The sequence below is a fragment of the Populus alba genome, chromosome 16 (assembly GCF_005239225.2).
Source record: "Populus alba chromosome 16, ASM523922v2, whole genome shotgun sequence".
In the NCBI taxonomy this organism is placed as follows: domain Eukaryota; kingdom Viridiplantae; phylum Streptophyta; class Magnoliopsida; order Malpighiales; family Salicaceae; genus Populus; species Populus alba.
This window is the reverse complement of record NC_133299.1, coordinates 14,729,801-14,746,685: the sequence shown is the minus strand read 5'-3', so window position 1 is coordinate 14,746,685 and position 16,885 is coordinate 14,729,801. Positions and strand designations below refer to the sequence as shown.

General features: G+C 32.1%; 1 protein-coding gene across 3 annotated transcripts; it reads right to left on the bottom strand.

The window, feature by feature from the left end:
* Positions 1-8,559: 8,559 nt before the first annotated feature.
* On the bottom strand, positions 8,560-16,819 carry LOC118056112 (phosphatidylinositol N-acetylglucosaminyltransferase subunit A). Of its 3 annotated transcripts, XM_073405278.1 has the most exons (10): positions 16,669-16,796; positions 16,514-16,583; positions 12,246-12,372; positions 11,531-12,103; positions 10,419-10,573; positions 9,573-9,663; positions 9,300-9,416; positions 9,103-9,206; positions 8,863-8,953; positions 8,560-8,752 (listed from the first exon to the last, which is right to left on the bottom strand). In XM_073405278.1, the coding sequence occupies exons 3-10, from the start codon at positions 12,360-12,362 to the stop codon at positions 8,654-8,656; spliced, it is 1,347 nt and encodes a 448-aa protein (XP_073261379.1). In that variant the 5' UTR covers positions 12,363-12,372; positions 16,514-16,583; positions 16,669-16,796; the 3' UTR covers positions 8,560-8,653. The 3 variants fall into 3 exon arrangements, with proteins under 3 accessions (XP_073261379.1, XP_034924122.1, XP_034924123.1); XM_035068231.2 differs by lacking the exon at positions 16,514-16,583 and having other exon boundaries at positions 16,669-16,819; XM_035068232.2 differs by lacking the exon at positions 16,514-16,583 and having other exon boundaries at positions 12,246-12,369; positions 16,669-16,815.
* Between the last annotated feature and the right edge of the window lie 66 nt (positions 16,820-16,885).

The window sequence follows — 16,885 nt, the reverse complement described above, 5'->3', positions numbered from 1 at the left end:
ATACAATTACTTAAAAGATTAAAAAAAAAAAAAAACTTTAAAATCCAAATGGGATATGCAATATAAATATGTTGCAAGGAAATACAAATATTAACTATATTTTATTAGTTACTTCCTGTAGTCTACTTTGAAGAAATAGATAGAAAAAAAAAGAGAGATAATATAAAATTTATAATTCATAAAAAAATAATAAGAATATATCTATTTAGAATTTCGTTCTTTTTTTAATTTTATCTTTTTATTTTTTAAAAGTTAGCTTTGGAAGGTAACTAATAAAATATTATTAATTATTTTTTGAGCATCATAAAATTATTTGTTAAATTTAGATAGGCAAAACAAGCAGCAAGAAATGTGGGGTACATAGCATTTGTTTGGATTAAATTGAAAATATTTTTTTTTAAATAGATAAAAATAGAAAACATTTTTGTTTTATTTATATGAGAAGTGCTTTGAATAATAAAAAAAAAGTGTAAATATAACAATCTTATTTTTTTCGAAATTTTTTTATGACGTGATAATGTTATCATCAAATTAAATATTTTTTTTTTACAACTACCAAATTAAAAAAGGGAGGTAAGCATCGATAAATGAACTTTTAAAAGGAAAATCGGAAATTATCATATTGATCCTTTCATAGTCATCATACTAATTATCAACGTAATTTACTTTTCAAATATCTAAATTTATTTATAATTACAAAGCAGATATAATAAATAATTAAAATGATTTATTTTTAATTTTACAGTTTCATATATTCTTATATTTAATTGGGTATATATTATTATATCTTAGATTTTTAATTTTTTTTATCTACTATCCACAAAAATTAAAATTTCTTTATATTATAGGAATATATTTCCCACGCATCACATCTTAACTCTTTAAGATTTTTCTTATCTAAATCGTATTCATACACATGTAACCCATGTTAATATTCATTATTCCTAGCCTAACCATGAATTCAAATTGTATTTGTCATGTTAGAGACACAATGTGTCACATGTTAAACAAATACTCTTTGTTGTCCCCTGAAAATACCTCAAAAAAATTGAAATGGCATCTGGGACCTGCAGGAGCTATCATTTGTATGGCGATTACGAGAGAGAGAGAGAAGAGATAAATATGGACAGCATTGAGTAGACATCCATTTTCCCTTCAAGAGGATTGTGGATATCTCCAGCAGCCTATAAGAAATCAATAACAAGGATATATAATTAATTAATTTAGATACTGAAAAAATATAATGCACTAAGGTAATTAAATGTACTAGGCATGTTGAAATTGAAATTAACTTCTTGGTGTTCACTTTCACGAGGACCCAAATTTATATTTGTCTGATTCTTCGGTGCTTCTTTGATCTAAATAATTTTATGATGTACACTCTCATAGCCAAAGTGAAAAGCGATTTTTTAGATGTGTCTACATCAAGAGAGGCTATAAAAGAAAATTGAGGAATTATTGCTTTTTAATTATTATTATTTCTTAAAGAATATATTACTTTGAACCTCCTTGAAATGAGCTGCCAGATGCAATAATGTTTGTCATTGAGACTGATTTGTCTTTATTTAATTAGAACCCATTTGTCTATGGATCTTTTTATACATTAATTAGCTTTGTGCACGAACCTACAGAAATCCACAAATATATTTTTAAGAAAAAAAAAAAAAAAAAACCTTTCCTTCCCTAGTTTTGTCGTGGGAATATTTACCACTCGAATTATATCCAATATCTCCTATTAATTATAAATTCTAATTACTTCAATTATGGCATTGCAAGAAAGACATAGTAGAGCTTGTAATGTTGAACCAAACAAGGAATGCCAGAGAGACTGAAGGATTATCAAGTGTAATAATATTAGGGCAAAATTCGCAAATAGTCATATCAAATCTAAGAAGATTGACATCTTATGGTGATTTTATTATTATTTTGGACCAACCACATCCTCTACTTTATGGCTGGATGGCCTTGTTCTTTTGTGCGATGCAGCCCATTGACCTGGCATTCCACTCCCACTCAAACACTTGATAGAGATATGACTGAAAAAGCCAGCACAAATATGCATAAAAAATATTTTTATTGTATCAAATTACCTTTACAAGATGAATTTTTTGTTTTTTATTTAGAGATGTCAATCGCTAATCTATGTACTTGACATCACACCCTAAAAGAAGTATATATTTACTAACTACGAAGTATAAAGGGGTCTTAGTGGCCGTCGAAGTGGTGGGTGCTCTCCCTGAGTTAAAGAGTTTTTAATAGGAAAGAGGGAGACAAGGATGGAAGTAGGTAAAGTTTCCATTATATATAATTAATTTACCTATACAGTGGAGCGAGGGAGGGAGGGAGGGAGACGCATAATTAATGGGCACGGGTGGCTTAGTTAACGTCTTGTGAGGTCTACATAATCAAATATGGTGTGCACATTTTTATTTATTTTTGTCTCACATGTTGAAAACTAGAGCTTCCATTGTTGATTGTTGACTATCATAGTTCAGATTTTAATGATTAAGATGCTAATGATACACTTTATCCCATAATCAACTCTTGGAGATCTTGATCCCTTGTTATACAGCTAATAGATCTTGTCTTCTAATGTTGTAATAATTTCCATATATCCTGAAGCCTCATGAGTAATAGGAGTTTGTGGATTTTTATTTTTCTATGAACTAGATGTATTTTCTTCTTTTTTTTCCCCGATTTAGAAATTAGTGTGATATACTACGTACAATCCACACCTTATAGATACCCTAACACTTCAAAACATATAAAAAAAAGAAGAAAAAAACAAAACCTAATTGTCACTTTTCAAGCATGAAAATCTATTGTTAGATTAATCTAATTAATGGGGGGATTCTAGCTAATGGAGACACGATACGTCTTGTCTGCCCTAAAATTTGCGTCCACCTAACTTATTCAAACAGCTTTCAAGGCGAGAACACTTATATATAAATATATTGTCGCCACCGTCATGCTAGTGCAATGTCTAGGTCTCATGAAATCTAAGACTAATACACTGTGTTTAGGTTAGTAGGCTGTTTGGCGCGCTGAGATTAGCTTGTCAGTCAAGTGAGTGACAAGCAAATTATCATGTTTTGAATCTACAGGAAAGCCGGAGACCACAAGACTTGAATGTTTTGTCTTCTGTCCTCATGTAGGTTCTAGGTCTTCAAATCAAATGACCTCACCATTTTGCCCGTAATTTCTTCTTTTTTCCTTTTTTATAATCGGAGGATCCAATAGATTTGAATTACATAACGAAGGATAAATCTTTTTTTAATTCTAAAATCCCATTCCATCACTGGTTTCAATTTGAAACGAATCTTGATGAGAAATAATCAAGTTTATCTAGTCTTGGAGGCAATCGATATTCATGAATAATGAGCACACCTTGTCACGTTAACACCTTTGAATACTCTATCAATTGCGCTCAGACTTTCTCATATTTCTATCATATCTCTTGAGATGACCATAACTTTTGTTAGAAATTAAATGGTTTTCGATGGAAAGTCCCTTAGTTGTAGTGCACTTGGCTCGATCCACTAAGTGAAACAGAAAGCACTTTCTTGTTGATTTAAAAGACCGTATTGGTTTTATATGCCTAAATTAATACAGTTTTGTTCTCATCCAACAAGTAAATTTGCTCTTGTGATAATTATACCTCGACATGCCTAGTTAAATATTTGTGCTTTGCGATTTCAACTTTACATGAGATTAGGGAAGGTTGAAGACTCGCAAAAAGCTCAAAGGAAAGTTTATATAGTATAATTATTGCCCTATATCCATAATTATGCGAAACCTTGAATTTTATTAAAATATTTTATTCCAAAAAAATGATGCTATATTATTGATTTAGATGAGAACGAGGAGCAGTTATAGGACTATCAAATTAAAAAAAGTCTATCATAGTATTATAAATTAAATTTAAGAATATATTTGGAAATGTAGTTAATGTGGTTGTTTTTTAAAATATTTTTCATTAAATAATTTTTTATTTTTTAAAAAAATATAAAAAAAAAATTTAATTTTTTTAGAAACATTGGTTAACATGCGTTTCCAAACGATGTTTTAATCTTATTTGTTATAAAAAAAAAGAATTTCATTTTTTTATTTGTAGTGATTTGTCTCTTGTTTTTGTTTGTATTGTAGTGTTTGCATATTGTACAAACCTTATAAGCAATTTGCTTAAATTGATTTTGATCAATGAAGAAACCATTCATTAAAAAAAAAATCAAATGAATAAAGCAAAGAAACAAGTCACTACAAAAAAAAAAAAAAAAAAAAAAAAAAAAAATGAAGAGACATGGAAAAACGACGGTGGCCAACTCATAAGGATTTTTGGAGGAAAAAAAAAATAAAGAAAGCAAAAAATTAGTTTTTTTTCCCTATTGAAAGAATGGATAAACTTTAACAATTGGAGGGAAATAACAAATGGATTAATTAATGACATCACACACATCACTTCTATCTTCTATAGATGAATTCTATCCAGAAATGCCTTGGATTGAACTCCCAAGTATAGATCCACGCAGAGGAAAACTTGACTATTTATACTGATCTTTTTTATTTCAAGACTTCAAATAATTGAGTCGTTAGAAGCTAAATTGTTTTGATAGATATAGGAGATAGCTAGCTAGGGTTAAAATCAACAAGACTAGAAGTTGAAAGAAGGTGAAAGAAACCATGCATATATATTGTTTCCAAAACTAACGACCAAAACACCCCCACTCAAGGATCTTCAGCTTTCCACATCAAGATTTTCCTTTATCTACCCATTGATGGGTCACGTTAGTGAGGTGACGATGGTCAAATTAGGCAAGCAAGCAGAATTGTTGTCCTACTAGCTATAAACACAACCATTACAGGTATAGTACCGACAAAAAATTCTATTAATATTTTCAAACATTAATTTTATTAGAAAAAAATTTATCAACAGAATTATGAACAGTAGCTGGTCATCAAAAACCATATTGTCAATAATTTCTAAAGATGGAAGAATCATGCTAAAAATAATTATTGGCATTATTGCATAGGTAATTTAACGGTGAATATGGCATGTTACTCACAAAATAAATTATTGATGATTCTATCAGTGATTGAATTCATATTATTGATGAAATTAACTCATAGGAGATTTATATAATGCTAGTGGCAAGTCTTTTAATTTTTTTTTAACTCTCTAGAATTTTCTAAGAGACTTAGTCTGTCGATAATTCCACCTGTAATTTTAAGTGGAAAAATCCTATAATTTTTTTCCAACTCTGTAGAATTTTAAATATTGATTTTATTAGGAAAAAAAAATTTATCAATAGAATCATGAACAATAACTAGTCATCAAAAACCATGTTGTCAATTATTTCTATTGTGTTGGTTATTCCATAAGTAATATAATCATTAATGAATTTAAAGATGGAAAAATTATGCCAAAAATAATTGTTGGTATCATTGCATCGGTAATTCCATCAGTGAATATAGCATGTTACTGACAAAATAAATTATTGGTGATTCTATCAGTGATTGAATTCATATTATTGATGAAATTAACTCATAGGAGATTTATATATTGCCAATGGCAAGTCTTGTAATTTTTTTTAACTCTCTAGAATTTTCTGAGAGAAATTAAGTTTGTCAATAATTCCACCTATAATTTTAAGTGGAAAAATCCTATAATTTTTTTCAACTCTCTAGAACTTTTCCGAGAGACTTGGTCCATTCAGTCTTTCCGTCTATGATTCAAATTTCCATCGATAATTCTGTTAGTATTGTATTTAATATTTTTTTAAGAATAAAAATAAAATAAAATAACCAAATTTTATTATTAATTTTTAAAAAAATATTATTGAATATGATTTATCTAGTGGACAAAAGTTGGAGGAGTGGAGGCAGATCGTCACCGAGATCATGTGGGCGATGAGGTAGACCAAATGTACCAGTGAGGGTTGACAACAAATCCTCGTATAATCGCCTAAGTTCGATTGTCTCAAACCTAAGTTGAGTCATCTCAGCATTAAGTCGATGATTAAGAGCTTGAACCTGATTGTAAGGAACCAATGGTCAATACACTATGGTCTGTCCACATATCCTCGATCATAGTATTTGAGATATCGTAAACCCAATTTCTATCAAGTTCACTAGACGATCCAACTTTCAACTACAAATTAATCCAGATCGAGTTGTGGATGGGTCGAAGGATTATCCTTGTATCTCTCTTGCAATCAGGTGTTATATGTTTCATGAAAGAAAAAAAATAATCAACAAATTTAAAAAATAATAATGATAACTTAAGAAAATAATTATTGAAATCCTACTTACCATGAATTTCAAAGGTTAGTTATCCACAAGTTGTTGCACCCATTTCCAACAGCCTTTATTTCGCATGTAAGTTTCAATGAAAAGCTTCATTGGTCTTGGATTGTGTCCAAGAACCATCTTGCAAAAAGAAGCTATTATTAGTTAAATATTTTCATATAAAATAATAATTTCAAAAAAAAGTATGTAATACAATAAAATCTTAACATCCTCTTAATATGCAAAATGAACGGAATGGATTTGTCGATGTGCATTGTAATTGAATCATAAATCTCCCTATTCTAGTTCTTTGTATCGGAGTGCGACTGTCATATAAAAGGCTCAAACATCGTGTGTTGGATATAAGCTTCTCATATAGCCTCTTAGACGAGTGGAGGTTTGAAATTCCTCCACACAGTCATGTCTTCCTCCCTGAAAGACCTCTTTTTTTGGTATATTTCTTTGATTTTCAAACGCCTTATACTAGAAATCACGCAACCTAATATATAGAAACAAATCATGAATTTAAATACTTTTTAAAAAATAAAACATTTTAAATTCAATTTTATCTAATAACATTGTGATTCTCTCACACCTTTTTGGTAACAGAACATTTCTATATTAATTGATGAGATTTTTCGACAGAAACTTGTGATAGAATATTTTTGTCAGTTCATCCATCAGCAAAAACTAACGTGTAATTTTCATGATGGACTCACTGATATATATTTCTTGATTTTTTAATTATCTTATTATGTCGGCAATTCCAATTAGTGATGAGAGTGTTTTCATCAGTAATTTCATTGGGATCTGCCGACTAATATTTTTCCAGTGATTAAAAGTTTTCATGAAGGATTTTAGAATCTGGATCAAGTGGGAACTAAAGATTGTAACATCCAGTCTATTTTGACCCGGGAGTTACAAAAGATTCAGCTAACTTTTAGTATAGTTCGTTTGACTTGGACTCACAAAATTAGAAAATCTGTATTCTTGAAACTGGATTCACGTGATGATCCAATATCCTGTATAAAAAGTTGAAATCCATGTAGCATGCTTGAACATATGTACAGCAATACAGTGCAGAATGTCGTGGTTCCATAGGAAAGTTGCAGCCTGCGCTTTGCTTATAGCCTATGTGATCTTATCAAGTTCTGTGTTAACAGAAGCAAGATTTTCTAAGTTCGAAGCCATTCAAGGTGCAAGTCTTTTAAAGTCTGGATTTCCTGCTCGTTCATATTGTTTTACTCCAATTGTTGATAAATTATTGCATGATGTTTTTATAAAAAATTTTTTTAATTGGAAATATATTAAAATAATATTTTTAAATTTTTTACATTAACATGTAAAAACATTAGAAAAAAAAAAATAATATTAATTTCATATTTTTTCAAATAAAAAAATTAAAAATATATTTTGAAAAGCCATTTATTTTCTTTTTCTATCATGTTATATGAATATCCATACACGAACCATGATATACACTTTTGTTTGAGTTTTAAAAATTTTTTTTTTATTTCATGTTTTATTTTATTTTATTTTATTCAAATTATTTTAATATACTAATATTAAAAATAAATTTTAAAAAATAGAAATATATTTTAAAATACAATCATTACTACTACACTATACAATATGACCATGCTCCTACTCCATCTACAAAGCATCCATTCCATGATGAACAGAAGTCTCGAGAGCTAGCTGAAGGTTACAAATACATTTGCATCATACGCAAGTTGATAACGCAGAAGTTGAGTGGTTGCAGCCAAAATGTATTTATTACGTATCTTTTTGTTTTGATTTTCCATTTTCTTTTCTTCCTTTTAATCATTCAGCATCCCAAGCAATCAGTGCAGTGGAGTGATGCATTCTTGCTTGTAACCTGTAAGTTGCAAGTATTCTTGGAGCTTACTAAAGAAAAAAAATTAAAATTTTTAAAAAATTTTTATATTTTTATATCATTTTAATATGTTAACAATATTAAAATAAATTTTTAAAAATAATAAAAAATATATAAATATTTCAAATAAAAAACAGCTTGCACTATAAAACAGGATAAAAGCCTACCTCTATATTTTTTCATCATTCCTGCAAATTTTGGCCTCTCTTGATGCCGAGTTCAAAGAAAAATTAATAGTTACCTCCATTTTTTTCAGCATACATTACAATTAATTGGAAATAGAACAACATACATGCAAACAAATTTTATAAGATTTAATTAATAACTAGCTAAATCAATATATGAAACAAAATGATCTGATATCAAAATTCATCTCAGGGATGAAATTATGGAAGGAAGAGGAATCCTCTGCTATGGAACCCAAAACCAATGGCCATCTCAATGAACCAAGAGGACTTTAAACCTACAATGTCACCCCAAATTTTGTTCCTGGTTGAAATTTGAGATTATTTCCTCATCTTGATGACGGGGTAAAGTAAATTCAGGCACCTCCTCAATCTCCTCTGTTGGCTGAAGAAAAATTCAAAACGTTGAAAAAAAAAAGAGGGGTGAATTAAAGAATAAAAGGTCAAATATTATGTGGAGAATTGAATTAGTCTATATGTAGGAACAGGTAGTACCTGCCATAGTTGCAGCAGACGCCATAGCAAGAAATCAATTATCATAACGAAGCAGAAAATCTTGCCTGCCCAACTACCACAAGAGAGGTACCTAATAAACAAGTAGTGTAGCCACCAAAGTTAAGAAAACACCAATCAACTCTATTTAGTATTTAGCGGGTTAAGAGCCACTACAACTTCACATTAAATTGATTTACAAACAGTTATTTAATCTCATTAGACAAAATCTCAGTTGCATACCGTGAGAGTCGTTCTAACAAATTTTGGTCGGGACATTTCAAAGCACGGTCATAAACAATCTCTGTTCGTTTTGCAACATCATGCCAATCATAGAGTTTCTTCATCTAGCATCAATTGCAGCACAGAGATTCAGCCATTGTGAATGGTTATTATGAAATTCTCAGGAAGACCAACGTTATCATGAATGGCTCACTCACACGATTATGCATCTGTTGCGGGTCAATATTTGGAAGTAGAGATATCGCCTTTCCGGTTGCTCTTACCATATCACTAGGATCAGGTTCTGCAAGTACAATCATGTCCTCTGGTAGAACCTAAACATCAAAATAAGTATCAAATTAGCTGTCTGTATGATTTGGGATTTCTAGAATTTCAATTCTGCAACATGTCTCTAGCAAGGTTCACATAAGACACAGAAGAATATGATATCATTTTAACTAGACAGAGAAGAAACCTCTCATGATACATGCCTCAGGTACACCTCCTACGCGTGTGCTGACTGTTAATAACCCACAACTAGCAGCCTCTAATATGGCTATGCAGAACGCCTCTGTCAAAGAACTGCCCAAAGAGTTAAAAAAAAATGAGACAATATTCAACAAAAACATAAATTTATCCTGAAGCAATGTCCAAAATACAATCTGATCTTTTTGGGTGTTCAGGAGCTCATTTTTTGTCTGCCAACCTTCAGTCTTTCTTAAACTTTATGATAGTTTTTAGATCCTTTTGCCAGGTTTTGTGTCATATTATTTATAATTGATTTTTGTGAAAGCAAAGTTTCTTGACAAAGTATGGAGCCACTTGCAGCATATATAAGAGAATCATCACCAAAAACTAGGCATGCACCTCTTGCTCATAAAACATATCAAATTGAAATGTTCCAGTTCATCAAATTTACAGAAGTGGTAACTCTGACTCTTGTTGAATAAGCCTTTGATTAATTGATGAAAATCAATTTAACGTAAAGGCCAGGAGGAAATGGTAAAAACAGGCACAGGGAAAAATTTTGCAAAAGAAGGGCTCCTGTCCAGGTAGAAGATCAGTCTTAAGTCAACATCTCTAACAATCCATCTAAAACAGCTAAAAATATAAGGCTTTTCACCTCTTTCCAAGCAAACAGTGATAAATCTACTTGTAATGATTAATTGCAATAATGTTACTAATAGATATATATAGCAGATCTCCACCAAATGCTCTGTTACTATTTGTATTTCCACTTCAGGGTTAATACATCCATGCCAAAGGAAGATTGTCGAGCTGCTATATTAAAATAATGACAAGAATGGTCTAACATTAGAATCCAGAGAACCTCTGACCTGTTTAGAAATATATGGCCAGAAATCAAGACAGAGCGTACATGAGCATGTGGTACAGAACCCAGCATTTCAACTCGATCTTGAAGAGAGTGTTTTTCCCTCATCTCTTCCAGCCTTACCCGTTTAGGTCCATCTCCTCCAACAATGAACCTGACCTTAATACATGCATATTCCAAATGACTTGACTAGAAGCAATTGAGATAAGTAAAATTCTGATTGCCTAAATACAGATCCTATTACCCACTGATGCTGTGTGTATATGAAGATTCCAAGATTATTTCCCAAAAAATAAAAGTTGGCCCAAGATTTAGTTGAATACAAGCTTCACGGGGGCCCATCCTAGTAATGCAGTCCCATAATGAATATCAACCGGCCAAAAGAAGGATAGGATAGAAATTTGTGCTGTGAAGCCTAATACCACGTGCAAGTTTGACATATTAATGGAAAGGAAAAGCAAGATGCCAAAATTAGGACGTGGTAATGCACTCATTGATGATTCTATCAAATTGAAACAAAGGGTCAAAAGTATAAGAAATGAAATAAAAAATTTCATGATCCTAGTATTCATGTTCGAATTTCAAGAAATGGCAGGAGAGCATTTTCAAGTAAATACATTCATTCTCAAAATTTCATGAAAGAAGATAAAAACTTTCATGATCATAATCTTCATGCTGGAATTTCAAGAAATGGCAGGAGAGCATTTGCATGTAAATGTGTTCATTCAAGAGGTCATGTACCTATATACTTAAGGGGAACTTGAAAAGGCTGCAAAAGAGTTATCTCAACCTTTCAAATTCAATATAATGAAAGGGCACATATATAATACCTGGTAAAAGAATTTCATAAAGAAAACTCATTCACCGGTATCACTTTCATGTTCTTACTTCTCTTTGGCCCATACATAAAAAGCCACTCTGACACAAGAGTAATCACATTTGGAGGAGTGGATGATGGAAAAAGAATTTAAACAGTGGAGGAAATCCCATAAAACGATGCCTACTTATGGTGGTTTGCAACATCTGTATATGACTCCATCTGATAATGTAATTCAAGTGCTGCATATGCATGGAGCATAAAAACAAGTAAATCTATGAATTATGGGTTCAGCTCACATTGGGATACAAACGGCAAATTTCTGGAATGACTTCAACAAGCAAGTCTGCGCCCTTTCGATAAACCAATCTACTTATCACAACAATAATAATTTCATCATTGCCAAGTCGCTCTGGGGCTGGCTTGAACATAGCAGTGTCCACAGCATTTGGTATCATGAAAACCTTTTCTGGTGGTAGACCTGACCGTAACACTGTGTTTTCCTTGCTTGTATGAGAAACACAAATGGCCTGGCTCACGTCTGCTAAAGTGAATTGCAACACCTTGTTCATGTGAATGCTTCCGATATCAGCAAAACCATAGAGTGAATGATCAGTAAATACAACTTTGTAACCCATGGTGCGTGCATGCATCAAAGCTTCATGACAAAGAGTTGAGAAGGCTTGATGTCCATGCACCAATGATATTTTTTCTCGAACAAGGATAGTCCTTACAATTGGAAGCGTCCCGTAAACAGTTGGCAAGGTGTTCTGCATAAGAAATGGTCTCCATGGTACATAGTAAACTTTAAGGCCACCAGTCATGTATCTCACCCCAGAGCGATTACCATAAGCATGAGTCATAACAACCACCTGAAAAATCATGTAATATAAATAAATAGCTTACGCAATCAACCACATCAACCACCAATCAGATGACATTCTCAAGTGGGCAACCACATTTTCAAGAAAAACACAAGTGATGATGATTTTAACAGCTTACAAGTAAACCTACCTTGTGACCAAGCTTTAGCAGGCATTGAGATAGATAATAAATATGGCTCTCAACACCACCAAAATTGGGAAAGAAAAAATCTGAAACCATCAGGATTCTGTGCTTCTGATCAGCCATCAATCACCTGCTGTAAAATATAAAATTCTATTTATCAGAATTACAATATTTATTCATGAGAAAAGCATTCAGAACTAACAATAGCAAAAAAGAAAATCATCACCAGCTAATACAGAGAAAGAGAGAGAGTTTGCTTTGGAGGAATGGGTGTGGATGGAGAGCTTCTCAGATGGTGTTGTTGGTCTTCAAGTGGGATCAAGGAAGATTGATGAGCTTGTGTATTGTATTGGGACAGAATAGTGGTCTGGTAGCAATGGTGACAAACAGATGTAGTAGTGGTTGAGAAATGGCATAAGGACGAGGTGGTATTAAGCAAAAAAGTGAAAAATTGATGTCCTCATGGCCATTTTGTGGGTTGTTGATGAGAGGAGATTTGTGGGTTTTAGAGTGAAGAGATTTTTATTACAAGGGAAGAGAGGAGAGTTGCAGAAATAGTGAGGGTGCAAGTAATAATAGGCTTTGTTTAGGGTTATATTTGTTAGTACATACCAATATCAGGTTTAGTGTCATCCAAGACCTTCCGGGTTATAGAAAAATAAATTTGGACTATAAATTTGATATATTGTAGGGGTGATCATTTTCATTTCAATTCAGTTTTGGACTAAGAAAACAACCAAACCAAAATTGTTCAAGGTTTGGAATCTAACCAAAAACTAGTTCAAACCAACCTGTTTCAATTTAGTTTGGTTTTTTTGTTTCAATCTGGTAAAACCTATTACACTTTAATTGGCTGGCTTTTGGGCAGATTTTTTACAATGGGCCTAAGTTATTTATACAATTTTTTGGGTTTTTCAAAGTTTCTTTTGGACTTTTTTTACAATGGCCCTGAGTTGTTTTTACCAAGGGCTTTTCAAGCCCGTAAATAATTCTACGGATTTTTACTTCAGTATATCTTCCATTCCCTTTTTCTATGAGCTTCCCAAATAGACTATAAAGCTGACTTGGCAGCTTAGGCAAAACCCTGAGATATACACAAGTGATCCAATTCATCCAAATTGATAACAGGATGTAGGAAAAATAAATGAAATCTGGAAAATTCCTCTGCCTAAAAGGATGGCAACAAAAGCTTCCATCCAACTCTATTGTCTAGTTTGATGAAAGAATAATCTAGAACCAACTACCACAATAAAAAACAGAATGGAGTTCTGACTGGCACCATCAAGTCATTTGCATATATAATTATCCAAAGAAAAAGGATGCACATTTCAGATATTCAAATTCCAATATGTCAATGATTTATGATCAATTCAATCAAACCTTGCTTGTATAAATCAGCATAGAAGCATATGAAATGTGCACTACTTTTTTTCAGACTTTTCTTACAAACTATGAAACTACAGCATAACAGCATATCCTAGCTCAAAAGCTTTCTTGTAAAGTATATATGAGTATAACAGTTCCCTGGACTGCATGCTATCATCAATTACTTTCCACACAAGTTTGTGCATCCAACTCTATAATTAATCCATTAAATTTTCCTTTTTTTTCTTAAAAAAAAAAAAAAACAGCTACCTAGCTCGGATGGAATTTCCTTGCCTAAGAATGTGAAAATTCCCATAATTGATAATTCACACACACCGACACACAAAAAAAATGCCCAAGAGAACAACATAGATCTTCACATACTCAAATGACCAGTGAAGCTCAGCAGCACAAAAGATTGAAAGGCAATGATCTTTTTCATAAACATCTTATAGAAAAATCGCATGGCAAAAACAACAACATTTTGCTGGCTACTGAAAACATAATAAAGAAATCAGATTCAATGTAAGACCAGAACCATTCATCAAGATGAGCTATTAGTTTAGCTATTACAATGATTTGAGGGCAAGTCAGCATCAACATCATAATATCAACTAGTTAGCTGTGCTAAATAACCTACTCCAGCTGCTAAATTTCTTATGCAAAAATGTTTTGTTTAACATGGCAGATTCAATGATTCTTGAGCAATGCAAGTATACGCAATTGTGAATTGATTATATATATTTATCTTTTTAAGGGTTTTGATTAGTCATCTAAATGGATTATGAATCTAATTAAAAGCTAAAAATAGATGCATGACATACCACGAGTTAATGAAACTAACCAACCTTACAGAAGAAACATACAGATAAGAGAGAGGCTGCACTGCTGTTGAGGGTTAGGGACGGTGGCTGCACACAAGAGAAGCAAGAGGCTGCAAGCCTGCAACTGCAATTGGGGAGGTGCTGGAGACCGAAGAGAGGGGCAATGAGAAGAGAGAAGAGAGAAGAGAGGTCACTGTTTTAAGGTTATTGCGTCTGTTAAGGGAGGGAGGGTGGCTGCGTTTAGGGTTTCAGTGGACTGCGTTTACGGTTGCTGGCTAGCTGCACGCGAGACTGCGAGAACAGAGAACAGAGACGGAGAGTGACGGTGGGCTGTGGGAGAGTTTGGCTTTTATAATTTATACTGGGTTTGTTTTTCTGTTCAATCAGTCCGGTTCACTTGGTTTCAGATCCCTGGAACCGAAATCCAACCAAAATTCTTATTCATTTTTTTAATCAGTTTTTTTTTTATCCTTGGTTGATTTCCTGGTTTTCTCATTTATCACCCATAATATATTATATTATAATTTTATTTTTTTTGTCAAATTCGAGTACTTGGTTAAGACTATGATTAAATTTTGAATTAATAGATAGGTTGAACATTCATGATTAATGATCAAATTTTGAATTAATTATCGTCGTATATTCAGGCTTTGCAAAACAATATCACCAAAAGCATTTTAATTAATGACATTATTCGTCTTGAAAATTTAATTAATCTAACAACGTTACTTAATTTATTTAGAAAACTACCCTAATTAGTCTAACTTGATAAGTTGACCCAAAAACTTGGATATAAAGATTAACTTAAAACGAGTTCCTAACTAAATTAAATAAGATATGTAGTTTTTAAATCCAACTCGAAAGCTGATCAAGGACAAGTCTCTAGGTCATATGGGTTATGGGTTAACCAAGGTTTTTTCACTAATTTGACTAATAAAAAAATATTATTTTGAAGATAAAATGATAAAAAAAAAATCAACTAATTTTGACCAGGTTTTTTTCTAGGTGATGATGGGTAATAAGTTAACCTGAGTTTTTTATGTATCACTAACTCAATTCTATTTTATTTTTATTGAAATCTAGCTTAATTTAAACTTGTATCGTAAATCAACTAGTCAAGATAAATTTTAAAATCAAGATAGAATATTAATTCAGCCTAATATATTTAGTATTTTCATTAACCTCATTAAACTTATTCAAATTTAAAAAAAAAATTATTTTAATAAAAATAATTGATAACACATTGATAAGATAATTCAATAATTCAATTTTTTTTTCCGAATTGATCTCAAATTAAATATAAAAACTATAAAAAATAATAGCTTAAACTGGCCAGTAGTTGACCCAGTAAAATAACCGGGTCACGGGTCTTGTGGGTCAACCCAAGTCAACCCAACTAAAAAACCATTTGTACTTCAAGGAGCTTTGGTTGTATTCTCTGAAGACAGCTACTAATGTAATGATTTAAGAATTAAAGTCCTTAATACTATTTAATTCACAAATCAATTCTTATAATCTACGGCAATAACAGACATAACAAAATTTGAGTATATATACACAGAACTGTTGGTTCATCATAACCAAAACACAAATAACTATCAATCATTTTATTCCCAGAACATTGAATTACTGTAATTTTCTAGAATCAATCAGAACATTAAAACTTCACAAAAATCGGTGTTTCACGCGCTAAGTTTGGAGATTAACAGACCAATTTAAATTGACTTCACAAATGGCAATGAAAATTAAGGATAGTTTGATCAAGTTCATCTTTTTCCATGCCTTTGCAGCAGAAGACAAATGCATGCCTTTGCAACTAAAGCGACAGGTATAGGAACTTGAACACAGTCTGATTATTGATTCTCAAGGTATATTGCTTTGCATGAGTAGACGCACAACAAACTAAGTTGTTCCATTAATTCACAATTTTCCTATCTAGTGGGAAGAGTCAAAGTTTATTATTTAGCTTTCAATTAAGTGAGTGTTAGTGAGCGTTTGTTCACTGAGACTCTGACTTAAACGCGAGTCTGTGACTGTCCTTTTTCTAATAAAGTATTGTCTCTTCAACGGCTAACCATGCCTTACCTTAAGGTGAGGGTGTGTGTGTTCGACCATGACGCTCAACTTGTTATGGCGAGCGAAACGAGAGCTAAAGCTTCAAAGCGATCAGAAAAGGCAAGAAAGATTTAAATGACCTGAACCAGACAGCATTTAAAATTAAAAGAATACATGGTTCTTACCTTGGCTTGAAAATTTCGTTAATTCTCCGCTTGTAGAAGATCTCTGATCTACCGAATCACCATTGAACGGCTTTGGCTTTCTTCTTCTACTCGACTGAAATTAGGGCTGAATACATTGTTCTTTCCTTTTGCAGTTAGTAAAGTTTATATATATATATGCCGGGTTTCACCCGGGCAACCGGGTCTTTCCAGTTTTTTCATTTTCAGGTCTTTCGTC

What these genes read in the sequence shown, in the direction of transcription:
- LOC118056112 (XM_035068231.2), bottom strand. Translation starts at nt 12,362, where the DNA reads ATGGCTGATCAGAAGCACAGAATCCTGATGGTTTCAGATTTTTTCTTT. An exon ending in TGCTAAAGCTTGGTCACAAG is followed by an intron (nt 12,104 to 12,245) that starts GTAGGTTTACTT and finishes ATGATTTTTCAG; the next exon opens with GTGGTTGTTATGACTCATGC. An exon ending in GCGTAGGAGGTGTACCTGAG is followed by an intron (nt 9,417 to 9,572) that starts GCATGTATCATG and finishes TTTGATGTTTAG; the next exon opens with GTTCTACCAGAGGACATGAT.